Source organism: Protomyctophum parallelum (genome assembly GCF_964188405.1).
Source record: "Protomyctophum parallelum genome assembly, chromosome: 19".
NCBI lineage: Eukaryota > Metazoa > Chordata > Actinopteri > Myctophiformes > Myctophidae > Protomyctophum > Protomyctophum parallelum.
In genome coordinates, this window is record NC_139717.1 from 16667061 (window position 1) to 16681127 (window position 14067).

At 45.7% G+C, this 14067-nt stretch overlaps 1 protein-coding gene across 1 annotated transcript in view; it reads right to left on the minus strand.

The window, feature by feature from the left end:
* utrn (utrophin) overlaps window positions 1–7250 on the minus strand; it is a 285060-nt gene extending 277810 nt beyond the window's left edge. Inside the window, 2 exon segments of the mRNA XM_083790820.1 lie at window positions 4094–4141; window positions 7175–7250. Of these exon segments, the coding sequence (XP_083646946.1) occupies window positions 4094–4141; window positions 7175–7238 (112 nt within the window). The 5' untranslated portion in view covers window positions 7239–7250.
* Between the last annotated feature and the right edge of the window lie 6817 nt (window positions 7251–14067).

A 14067-nucleotide genomic window follows, 5' to 3' on the forward strand; every position in this document is an offset into this window, starting at 1 on the left:
TCACCCTTTATACAAAGAAATATATGTTAATGATGTTTAGAAGATTTAGAACACATTCCTGGGAGTCTGTATGTGTGTAATATGTGGATTTAGATATTTTAGGTTTTATAAGTGAGCCCAGTGTCTCTGATGTCATGGACACTGGTCTCACATACTTCCTGGACTACATGTCTCAGTAAGACAGCCCTCCCCCTATCCACAAGGAGGAGCAGTGCACCAAAGCATTATGGAAATTGTAGTCCAGGAAGGAAGTGAGCCCAGTGTCGATGACATCAGAAACACTGGGCTCACTGCTAAAATCTAAAATATCTAAAACCACACATAAAGACCCCCAGGAATGTGTTCTAAATCTTCTAAACGTCATTATTATTTTTGCAAATAAGGAATTAAGGACACTCCAAATCCAGACGCTATGAGCCGCCCTGAGCCAATGCCGCCCTGTGTGTGCGCGACTGGGAGTGCATGCGTGCGCGCGCATACATGTGTTTGTGTGTGTGTGTGTGTGTGTGTGTGTGTGTGTGTGTGTGTGTGTGTGTATGTGCGGGCGCACACACACACACACACGTGTAGTTTACTTGTGGACAGGACAGGACACACACTAGTATATTACATCTCATGAGACAAATTACACACACACACACACACACACACACACACACACACACACACCCCCCCCCCCCCCTGCGGACACACCTGCAGACATACACAGACAGGCATATACATTTAATGTGCCAAGAGAGGAAACTTTCACTTCCTCAGCAGCCAAACGGGAAGCAGTAATCACATCAGGAAGAGAAATCCCAGTGGCGTCATCTCACAGCACAGTGAGCACATGCACACAAATATACACACACACACACGGTGTGATGATGCTGGGGTTACTTGGACTGAGAAAGGTTTAAAGAGACAAATGGGTTCATTGTGATCACCACAAATGTGGACAAGCCAATAAAAACAAATAAATAAAATACTGTTTTCCTTTGCATCAGTGAACAATTTCCGTTTTGTTTTTCCCTGTTCTGTAGTGGGAATTCCACGATATAGTACAGGGGGTTTCAACCCTTTTCATTTCAAGGTCCATTAGTCTGCATTTGAGCCATGGACCACCATTTAATGAGATTTACAGTAGCCTCTCAGACCCAAGACTTAGAATATTTTTCGTTTAGGATTTTGTCCACAACTTCATGCTGTATTGATGTGGTACAAAAAGGAGAGAAACAGGGAAACCTTGATCAAAATAGCAATTCTTCTACATGCTCTAATTGTGTAGACTTCTTGTAAATTAACCAGTAATGCAGATGATTAACAATAATTTAAGTCTTGAGGCGGGCATATAATAAAACCACACGTGGTTTCATTTTACAAATAGTTAAATATAATCTATTGAGATCTATTTGTTACCAACTCTCCATCATTTAGCTGGGGACCAACTGGACCACTGGTTGAAATTGAAAACCACTGATGTTTGAGCAAAAAACCTGGAGGATCCTTGATGCTGGTGCCTCTTGGAAATCTACGACCGCGAGAAATACATGCATTCCTCCTCATGTGTGGTAAAGTAGGCGGAGTTTGACTTGGGCCTGGGTCAGACGGTCATATAATGAACTCTACAACCTCAGCGGTACACCTGGCCATTCCACCGGTATGCCAATATGGTGTCCGTAGGAGGCGCTTTCCTAAGGAGCGTCGTTTTACCCCGCCGGCTACTACTAGTAGTAGCAAGTAGCGGGACGCCCTCGCGGGCGGGGCTCTCTCACGTTCTAATTACAGCCACAGAACCCAATTCTGGCAGCCACCTCGCTAGCCTAGTGGACTAACCATTAGACTTTGAATCCACGCCTCACAAGTTCAAATCCCGCTGCTGCCTACCTCTATTTTTCAACCTTTTTTTTTACAATTTTTCCAACTGCAGACTACTTTCTTGGACAATGAATGAAGTAGTTTTTGTGAGGTTAGGGTTAGGTATAGTTTTTGAGGGGTTAGGTTTGGGGGTTAGGCATATAACCTTACCACTTGCATGCGGTCCAAATGAACACAGCACAGCGCTCCCTACCACACTGACAACCAATTACAAGCCGCGTTTTTTTTTATCGTCTGAGGAAACAATATTCGCAACCCGGTATATTCCTCTGGGCTCACAGGTGGAAACGCACTGTGACCACATGGCAAGGAGGGGGGGGGGGGGGGGGGGGGGTGATCCAGAGAGGTACTGAAGTGAAAAATCAAACAAACCCAGAGGGTTTCCACGGCAGCGTGACACACGTACACATGAGAGCTTAGATAAATAGATACTTCCTAGGTAGAACCACACAGCTGAGCAGCAATGGCCTCTAGCCAAAAAAAAAAGAAAAACCTGTAGCTACAGCAAGAAATGACAGACTGTTTGCGATGTGGACTTCATAAAGCCAATCTACAAGCTCACAATGTGTCACATTGTGAGCTTGTAGATCTGCAATTTTCAAAAGATTACTATACATTTTGAAAACTTGAAACGGGGCATTCTGCACACGAGTACTTTTGGTACTTCAAGTACATTTTGATGCCAATACTTGTGTACTTTTACTAAAGAAAATGTTGAATTCCAGGACTTCTACATTGCAGTATTTATTGACAACTTGAATATAGAAATAAAACAACTGAGTACTTTTTTTCCACCACTGGAATACAGTATACTACAGAAATGCAGACTTTGGCTCCATACTATCATTTTCAGTTATCAGAGACTCAATAAGCTGAATTCAGGCCAGTGTTTGAACCTTATCATGATGCCCTAAGACAAGTGGTCGGCCTTTCAGTGCACTCCAATGTCCGCATGCTTTGCCCTGGTCTTTGTCACGGCTGTGAACCCCCCCTCCCACTCCCCTCCAGTGAACTTCACCTTGTTGACTTGTGCTGGAGGCTGGCAAGACCCAGAAACAGCTGTTAGCTGTCCCATCTGTCAACACCGCTCCACCCCTGCCCCGTTGGAATACGATAATCCTTTAGGCAGGACACACAAACACTGTCGGACAGTCCCAACCAACGAGGAGGATGCGGGGGCAAAGAAACACTTCACACTTCAACTTTGTCTCCCCCTCCCACAAGCAGCACGCCAATCAATCTCACGCATAACAGCCCACGAGCGCACACGCACTCCTCGGCTGTTTAGTTTACAACTTTGACAGTGGAGATGCATTCTATTTTGACTCGGTGGTGGGCTCAGTGGAATGCGTAGAATTCCCCATCGTTTCACACACTCATTCCTCCCCCCCTCCTCGCTGCAGCGGTCACTTGTCTAAGCTTGTCCCAGAGCCGTGTTGACGCTCCAGCGTCTAGTCTAGATGTGGGAATTTGTAGGGAAAACACTACTGAGCAACTGTGGGGATTAACCCATATCCTGCACTTAGTTTGAAAAACACTCTTGCAGAGCAGAGCTGTAGGTGTGTGCATTAGTGCAATTAGAAGTGAGAAAGTGTTAGGGGGGGGGGGCAACGGGGCTCTGAGAAATTATGCTTCGCCGCCGGTGAGGTCACGAAGCAGAGGCAACCGAGTTAACAGTGAATGACATGTCTTGGCGTTGAAAATGACGAACAAGTCAGAACAAGAGGACACAAATCAAAAAATGATGAATTTAAATTACCTTCAAACAGTACTTGGACTAACCAAGCCACCTAGATTCCATTATAGTGTTGCATACATTTGAATTGAGGCCCAATATGCATGTAACTGCACCATTGCATCGCTGCACTAAAGGCTTTCTTTACGCATTATGCAACACATTTTTTCTTTCGAAACTTTCGGACAAATGTGAGACTTCTCTAAATGTACTTTATGTGAATGTGTGGCTACAAAAAGGTTGGTTTACATTAGTTATGTCACAACACGGCAATTTCTTTTCATTCAATCAAAGCTTTTATGAACCTATGCAGTTGTATCTTTAAGTACCGTACGTTTAAACAGGAAAAAAGGAGAAACCACATGCACATAAGAGTAAATATTAACTACTGCGCTTATGCAGAGCACTCTAGCACACCTGTCACCTGAGCGACACAGCAATCAGCCACCCAGCTGTGTGTCACACGCTCACACACACATGGTCGAACGAGGGTCCTACCTCGGAGCTTCAGCCCGCGCTCTGCCATCTCTCCCGGCCTCCCCTCCGCTGTCACAACGCCAAGCCAGGGAAAAACAACACAGAGCAAGAAGAGGGGACGAGATCAACCGAGGCCGAGCAACGCAGGACCAGAAACTCACATTCCTGCCTCCCTCTCTCTCTCTAACTCTCTCTAACTCTCTCTCTCCTCCGGCTGTCACTCCTTGACCAGAGGAGGGGGAGAAGAACAGAAGAATGCAACAGAGGGAGGAGACAGGAGGAGGGAGAGAATGAGGTACACTGCTAACGAGAGAGAGGGAGGAGATAGAGAGAGAGAGAGAGTGAGAGAGAGAGGGTAAGCCATGGGTGGGCAGTCATAATGCATGGTGCGATAGTGAGAGGAACACACAACACTCTGTTCTGCACCATCCCGGCATGCAACACAAGAGGTGTCCCACGTTGGAAAGCAAAGAAGAGGGGCATCATCACCGTCCTCTGGTTATCTCCCTCTTCCTCAGACACAGAGAATGCATAAACACACACACACACACACAAACAGTACGTAGACACAACATGGGATGGCACGATATGAATGAGAAGAGGCGCCATGGGGGGGTTATGGTGACTGGAATGCACCGCGCGGAACACCTTCCGAACGGGCCATGACTGATGAAAGATTGAGCAGGAGAGCCTCCTCCCGTCAGTGATAATCCACTGCTGCACCTTCCCTCCCCACAGCAGCTTGCCACTTGATGCAGCGCTCTGCCTCCATCCCACCACACTGCTTGTTTATATCAGCAAAACAGAGGGAAGAGTTCAGATACCACGGTTGACTGCTGTGAGCGTGTAGCTGAAATAAACAAGAGGTGCTACTGGTACAAGGCAAGCAAATCACACACGCACACGCACACAGCAATACAATAGATCGAAACACTGATCAGAAGGTTACATTATAAGTGCCCCTCTGGGCACAGGTCTCCACCAGGGCAGGTCAGGTTGTGGCCTCCTGGTGGTGCTATTATAGGCCTATGTGAAAAGGGATTTAAGACATTTTGTTCAGAAAAATTCCACCTGTTGGTGGCACTATAACAGGCCAATGTGAAAAGGGTGGGATATATTCCTCAGTCTAGTAGGAAAGTCTGTGGAAAATGTCACAAAGATTGCATGCTGCGTTCATGATTTGAGGGTTTTTGTTAACGATTTGCGGGATTTTTGGAGAGAATCTGGAGGAGTAATATCCAAAAGTGTGTTTAAAAAAAATACATAATAGCACAATGATGACAATACATACTACTACAAGTAAGACGCGCAAACGCGGGAAGCGAACGCAGCTCGTGTGTGTGTGTGGTTGTTTGTGTGTGTGTGTGTGTGGTTGTGTGTGTGTGCTACAGCTGCGCCCTGTGTGTGTGTGTGTGTGTGTGTGTGTGTGTGTGTGTGTGTGTGTGTGTGTGTGTGTGTGTGTGCTACAGCTGCGCCCTCTGGTGGCGGGCGGGTGGTGTGACAGCGGGACAGACACACACACAGACATGATCTGCAGGGTCTCATAGTTAGTGCACATTGCGTTCGCAACTAGAAAGGATGTTTCCCATCCCCCCCCCCCCTTTAAGCCACCTAAGGATGAATGAAACATTGCCTTCTCCAGATAGACAGACTGACTGAGCTACGAGAGAAAGTTACTTTGTCGAACGTTAGAAAGTTCGGTAGCGCCGATTCAGCCCCGTCCGAGTTGTAACCCAATAGCACAGAATCGTAAATAACGTCAAATGGCAATTCCGTACATACAATACTAATGAAAGCCACGTCTCAGTCGCGGTCAAAACAGTAGTAGCATGTTAGAAGCTTGTAGATCTGCTATTTTTCAAAACTGTGAAAATGTATGGGCAATTTTCAACATGGAAATGACAAACAAAATGTGTTATTGCGATTATCTCAAATAAGTGGCGACCATGTAATAATTGTGACACGTCACAGGTTTAAGTACAGCATGCAAACAAGCAGCAAGACAGTTAGTTACATCTTCAGAGTTACAAATTGACAAATGAACACTGAAGATTTCACTGTGCAGGGTCGAACATAATCATACCCAACAAACTGCTGAGCGTAATTTTCTTGCACGTTATTACTATTATTTGCACATTATGACTGTGCCTTTCAGGCACGTTCAACCGTTTCCCTGACTCTTCTGTTCCAAAAACACTTTGCAGGAGGACGGTAAAGGACCTTGCAGACTGGACGCAGTATTTTTTCTCAGAAAACCGGCGCTGCTAATAATCAGAAAAATGCAGCAGTGTGCACTGTGCAGGGACCTTAACCCATTTAGGCCTGACCTCAAAATTAAAAAAGAAAATCTTCTAAATATTTTCACGATTTTTCAAAAATAGCAGACCTACAAGCTCGTAGCGCGCCACTCGGTGGCGCGCTATGAGCTTGTAGAACTGCTATTTTTCAATAGCTAAATTATAACAATGTTTAAAACACCAAAAGGGGTTCCCTCCCACTTACTCCTACCACAGGGCTGCCAACACTCATGGATCCTGCAGGAATCCCCCTGCATCGATTGTCCTGGATGTGGTGTCATACTCCCTAAATTCACCAGAACACAGGAATTCACCCCAGACCCCCCCCCCCCCGTGCATGCAATCACATACAGAGATGTTCACTTAAATAATGAACGGGAATTATTAAAGATGTGTCTTACATTCAGCTGCAGTCATCAAATCAATGTCAGTAGGCCTACTTTTTGCATTTGAATGGCTGAAAGTGTACCGTCATTTCCCAATGCTTTCTGCAGGAAGAACCCCAGAGCCCCGTCCCCCGTCCCCCCACCACCACCACCCACCCACCCGCTTCGCGAGTCCCCTCCACCCCCCCACAAAAACCTCCTGGATTCTCACTGTCCAATGTTGGCACTTGTTTATTGCAAAACCAGAGATGGATCTTGCGATAAACGTAGTGGTACCAAGACTATAGTAAGAAGTCTATTATTTTCTTCATGCTGATCTTCTGTTCGTCTTGCACCTGTAGTGTACCAGAGTCCATTTGCATGCTCTGCTTTCCAAACGTGTTCAAACTGCTGATCGGCGTCCCCGGGACCATACTCACCCAGAGGAGGACCGCTATCCAGCTTCCCCTTCCTCCGGGAAAAGTTACGCTTTCTCCAAGGCATCCACTTGCTCAAATGCATCACGTAATGAAAAGAGAAGTCGAGGAAAGAAGTGAAAACAACAGATCAGGAAGAGGAAGAGGAGGTGACTGTGAGAGACGGAGAGAGAGAGAGAGAGAGAAAGAGAGAGAGAGAGAGAGAGAGAGAGAGAGAGAGAGAGAGAGCGAGAGCGAGAGGAAGTAGAGGGTTGTCGAGCATGCCTGGTGTGTTTACATGCAAGGGTGCACACACACACACAGCAGGAGGGCAAGAAAACCGGGTGGTGGAGTGTAGGTGTCACATAAAGGAGTAGTTGACAGATAGATGGAGGGGCACGCACACACGCACACACACACACACACACACGGCAAGGTGGGTGGTGGAGTGAAGGTGTCACATAAAGGAGTAGTTGACAGGTGACAGATAGATGGAGGGGGGTGTGTCTGTGTGTGTGTGTGTGTGTGTGTGTGTGTGTGTGTGTGTGTGTGTGTGTGTGTGTGCCCCCGTGCCATATTAGCAGTGATTTAGCTGTATCTCCTCAGACAGGGTGAGAAAGTGGGCAAAGCTGGGGAGATAAAGCGAGAGAGGGTGAGTGAAGGACAGAGAAAGTGAGCCGTGTCGTTCGGTCATGTCAAAGAATGTGACATCAGATAAACACGACCCAGGATGAACTCTGGGTGTTAAATCTCACACGGCCATCCGCCATGCCGTCATGAATATTGCTTACGAGTCGACAATTGACAGTCCAATTAAATGACTGGCCGTCATATAGTCAAATTATGACCTGCATGCTGACATTCAAGAAGGAGCCATAAGCCGCTCCAGTGGACATAAGGATCAGGCTGCAGGCATACTGGCCTTTTGCGCATGTAATGTTATATTTAGTGAATGGCAGGAAACTGAATAAACAACTCAAAGATGAAGAGAGGAGTACAAGAAAGACAAAATAATGAAAGAGAGTTTATTTCCTTTGCCTTGAACTCTTCTTTTCCTTCAACAATAGGAAGTGACTAGACTAAAATCCTGGTCCACCCGTGACTGACTTCAACCCAAAATCGGATTGAATTAAAGCCATTTCCTCCCATAGAGGATAAGAACAGCTGGTTTTGACACAGCACAGAGGAATGAAGCAGGCTGCGTTGTGTTGTGTTGTGCTGGGCTGGGCTGGGCTAGGCTGGGTGTGCCTGGCCTGGTCTTGGCACTGAAATAAGTAACCAGGGGACCAAGGGGACTTTCCACAGGACGGCGTCAGTCATGAACCCAAAGATATGCCACCAGTCGGCCTCTTCAGTCTGCATGTCTTCTTCAGCATTTGAAATGAAGTCAGCCTCCTTTGAAGTTAGGTACGACACACGGATATGCTAGCACTAGTACATACACACCACCACAGATGCATTGTGTGTAGTGTTTTGCTTTCTGAAATTAAAGAAAAGGTAAAGAAGTTTTTTTCTGGCTATACAACAGTTCAATTCCTGAGGAAAAACCCTAGTCAGAAGTGGTCCACCCAGGAGATTTTATGATGCATCCTCCTCATAGACTGTAAAAAATATGGACAAAGCGTTCTCCGGGTCTTATATGGACGTAAAATGAAGCCTGTCAGTCCTTGAACTGTAAGTCACCATCTTTGTAGATCCGTTTGGGCCCAGCTGGCCATTGGCTGGCCCAGACAACGAGGTGGGACTTCTTCTTCGTTGGTTTTTATTTTGACTCGAACGGGGGGTGGCTCCCGATCATAGACTGTAACGGTAGCCACGCCCCTCAGAACATACGTGACTTTATGGTCATTTTTTAAATAAATGGGACCATATCGTTTTTCAAAAAGAATATTATGACATGAGAAATTAGACTTTAAACTAGTGACTGGAAGCAGAACGTATTCATGACCATGTTTATTAAGGTAATACAGTCTAGGTGAAGTTGGGCCCAAATACATGGTACTCTATGGAGCTATGGGGTTTTTTGGGCCCAATTACAGCGCCACAACAGGCCATTATATGAACTTTCAGGAAGTCCCGATTTCCTTAGTGGCATCACAAAATATCTGTCTGACTGCCCCCCTGATCCTCCTACATTAAAATTGGCTTAAAGGTGTAGTGAAATGAAAAGAACAATATGTTTTTCACACTTTTCGAACATATCTGTGGTCATCATATGGGCCTACCCAACAATGGATGCCAAAACAAATGGGCACTTTTCTGTGTTTTTATATCAAAAGTCCATAAAAAAATGTTTGAATTACTTCCTGAAAACGAAAACGTGCTGCGTGATGACGTGTTGAGGCCCACATCTATAAAAGCTAATAAAAAATGAAGCTCACCAGTTTGATTCCCATGCTTCATTGTCCTCCTCCACAGCTGGTTTTGATTAAAGAACTACCGTTTTTAATCTCATTCACGATGACATCCAGACAGTGTATTACTCATTTTAAATATGTATATAGGTTGTGTATAGGTTAGAAATAATCCCCTGGCTTTGCCCCACGTCTCTCTGTCACTTTGTTTACAAAGGAAACTGAAATAATCCCCTGGCTTTGCCCCACGTCTCTCTGTCACTTTGTTTACAAATGAAACTGCACGTGCAGGAAGTCAGACTTTGAGGACCCAGAGCCTGGAGGGATGCGACGCTCTGATTGGTTCAGAAACGTGTTTCAAGCTGAAACTTCCAAAATAAAATGCCCACCATGTCCGTTTCCCTACACCTTTAACCCATTTAGACCTGAGGCCGAATCTGTGTCACCTAATAGCAGATCTACAAGCTCATATTGCGGCACTATGTGCCGCACTATGAGCTTATAGATCAATCATGATTAATAGATTAATCATGAAAATGTCGTGCAAATCTTTGAATATACAGTATATTCTATTCTTTCACAGCGAACATTTTTAACTCAAATATTTGCTCCTGGGGGGTCCCTGGAACAACATATTTTCAGATGGGGGTCACGGCCAAATCATCGTCATCAAACTATAATTCACTCAATGTCTGTCTGTCTGTCTGTCTGAATGAATGTCTGAAACACTGCCGTTGCTCCTCACTGGCTGCTCCAAGACTTTTCACACAGGCATTGACCATAATATTACGGAGGTCTTAACGAAGCCCTTTTCCCCATTTAACAAATTATAGATTATTAATTACATTATTATTGAATAAAAATGTCCCCATCTACTCACATGGGAAACTCACACCACCGCCCCCTAGCGACACCTGCATCACAGGTCACTGGTCTCTGTGTAACCTCGCTGTCATGCTTCCTCGGCTACAGCCGCACCACAATAAACAGTGGCCTATACAATTTGGTGCCTGGCCGAGCGACACCACTGCCGACACATTGAGACGCACTCGCCACTCGATGGAATGAACCGTTATCATTCCACCACGGCGAACACGCGCAGTTAGATTGGTTACACTCCCAACGTCAAATTACTGTGTACTAATGTAATCCTGGGTGCTACACTTCCTCTGCCAACCTGGGGAGGGCAGCGGCCTGACCACATCACCTGAAAGGGGAGTTTCCCCGGCCGGACGTAGCGCATGGAAGGAACACATTATTCTGACCAGTTCATTTCCCCTCCATCAGGCGCCCCTACTGGCCATGGGGAGGTAGTTTAGAGACCAGGATTACTGCTAACCCTTTTGCGAGGGTACCTACCCTAGGGGACATGGGGAGAACATGCAAACTCCACACAGAAAGGCCCTTTCGCCAACCCCGCCTCGGGTATGGGCACTGATGACGCGGAGGAGGGAACACGCCCCCAGAGCCCACAGTGTCCCCAGTGGGAATCGAACCCAGGACCTTCTAGCTGTGAGGCGACAGCACTACCAACTGTGCCACAGTGAACGCTGTGTAATTTTTCTATCTGTTGAATCATCATACTGTAACTGTATATCCACCACTAGGGAGGGGGAACACAGCTACTGCTCCTGCATGGAAACAAGTGGGCTGGCGAGACTGGACTTATTTTATAACCAACGCTGACCTGCACGCGACCACAGTGAAGCGACTGAAACAACTGGAAACATATTATATTATATCTGCTTTGAACGCACCTTCAAGCCTCCATCCCCAAGCCCCTGGCTTTAGCCACACTGATAAGTAACATGGATTGATTCACTCTCGCTTCCTCCCCGATATCATAGCGACAACTTTGCACGTAACTCGATATCACTTCAAACGTGGTGGGGGGTGCGTTACAGATGGCCATGTCCTGTGACTCCTAGGCTGTAGTCACTCGCGTGTCAAGGACAGACAATGTTACAATAGTATAGCGGATAGCCTACTGCACCGGCGCATGCCATGAAAAACTAAAACATCGCCTCGATTAACCGTCTCACGACGGGTCGCGTGCGCATCATTCAAAATCCCTACAGGGCTGCGTAAACACCCGCAAACGCCTGCCAGTGTTGAACTTGTCTCTACTGTGCACACGCCACGTCGCCGCCCAGGGCGCTGCTGCCATGTCAAAACCAATTTGCGTGCACCGTGTGTGCGTGCGCGTCTCAGCCACACAGAGGCGTATTTATGCGAGTTCCAGGAATACACAGGCGTCCCCCCCATGGGATTCTCAGCACCTAATAATATTAACTTTGTGCCCTTCCCAAGCTTATCAAACAATAATGTGATCTATATCGCATTACCCACACACTGTACCTAATTTGGTGTTCATATTAGAACGGGTAAGGACTAGTACATATAATTCTGGGGGTCCTTGACATGAAAAGGTTTGAGAACCACTGACACAGAACTGCCTCAATCACCACTTTTCAACCTATCTTCATATAATAGGTCCTCACTAATAATCATGATAAAATCATGATTTTATCGATGATGTCACTGGAAGACGGTTTCTGAACTGCCCACAGCCCTCCTATGAGACACAGACAGAGTAGAAAAAAATTGCGCCATTTTTGCGCCATTATTAGTGAGGACCTATTATATGAAGATTGGTTGAAAATTGGTAAAGTGGTCCTTTAACCCATTCTGACCTGAGATCAGATAAAAAAAATGTCTTTTTGAAAATGACAGTTTTCTGAAAAAGCTATGTTTTTATGTCAGTCATTCTTCAATTTTTCAAAAATAGCAGACCTACAAGCTCGTAGCGCGCCACTCGCCATTTTTCCAGCCAGCTGGCGTCACTCTCACTACGTCGTCACGCTCCCGTCAACATGACTCAGCCATAACCATATGGCTGATAATCCCCATGAAGAAAGAGAAAAAATCTAAGAAATGCCATACATTTGAAAACAGATGTTTAAGAACAAGCTCACAACGCAGCGCTAAGCGACGCGTTGTAGAGCTTGTAGATCTGCTATTTTCACTAGTTTGAGTCACGGGCTAAAACGTTTCTGTCATCCAGGCATGGAGACAGGCACTCTTCAATCTCATTCAACCAAAATGAACCTATAGCTCTCTTTCTTTGCTCTGTCATACAACATACAACATGTCATACAACAAGTACATACCATTTCATTCTCAAACAGCTCCCATGGCTTTTCACAGAGTCCTTCACACAGTCCTACAATTCCCTTTCACTTCCATTATTCATGTCGGGTCTTTCACAGAATAGCACAAAGAATGCGAATGAATAGTGACCACAGTCAGAGATTGTGCTCACGTGCATGCCCCCCCCCCCCACACACACACACACACAAAATGACATGAGTCAGAGGTCCAGTCTACATCCAAGAGACCGAGGTACATTGGAAATATGCCCAATAGTGCCCGATAATGCCACAGTCATCCACCCATGGCCTTGGGAAAGTATGGAGGAGGTTCTCTTTTCCTCCATCGTCTTGACTCCATCAATGCCTCACTTTTTCCATCCAAAAACCTCCCTCTACAATTCACTGAAATAAAGCTTCCCTCCGAGTGCATCTGAATTTCTATATAGTGCAGCAACTGCAGTTGAACCAAACTTCAAGCAAGTATTACCAAACTAATTTAAAACGCGAAAAGAGACTTTTCATTAATGTCTAAACTTGTGGGCATTTGCTTTGAGAGCAAGTGTTGTCTAGATTAAACCACTAATTGGCAGCATTTCATTGTGAGAATATTTCCACTTTAACATGGGATGTTCTTTAATCCATTTAGACCTGAGCCGGACGTCTATTTTGTATTCTAACATGACGACACAGATGCATTCCCGGTTTTAAAAGTTAACAAGTCTCTGTCACTCAGTCATGCTGTCTCTCATTCTGTCTGTCTGTAGCCTACACTTCCTTATATTAACCTGACTCCGCCAGATGGGGCAGTAGAGACTAGAGAGTACTCTCTACTGCCCCATCTGGCCAACATCATTTGCTGTTCATACATTCAGAACGGGTAAGGACTAGTATTAAAATAAGAAATGACAGAACTGAGTGTAAGCCAAGCCCTATATGAGCATTTGCACATTTAAAGTCATACTTTTGACATAATATTGTATAAAGCAAAGTAAAGCAAAGTTACCATGTTTACCCAGGGTAACTGGACTAAGCTCAAGAACTTGTTTACAGCCAGGCCCTGCTCGAACATTTCATGGTAGGGGTTCAATGCCTTGCTCAAGGGCACTTCAGCTGTGGTAATTTTAACGTGCCGGTCCGGGGATACGAACTATAGCGACCTTCCGATATCAAGACCGCTCCGAAAACCGTTCGGCCACCGCTGCCCCGTATCAATAAAATAATGAGTATACCAGGTCCCCTTTAACAGTGGTTGACTTAGCAGAAGTTGCTGGAGCAGTGGAGCTTAAACAAGGGTTAACATGGACTGTTGGGCCCTGAGCCTGTTTTGGGTTTCAGTAAATCCTCTTGTGTCATGCAAGAGGTCAGCAGGTAGGTTGAGCAACCATGGCTTTGTAGCCATAATGAGCAAGTG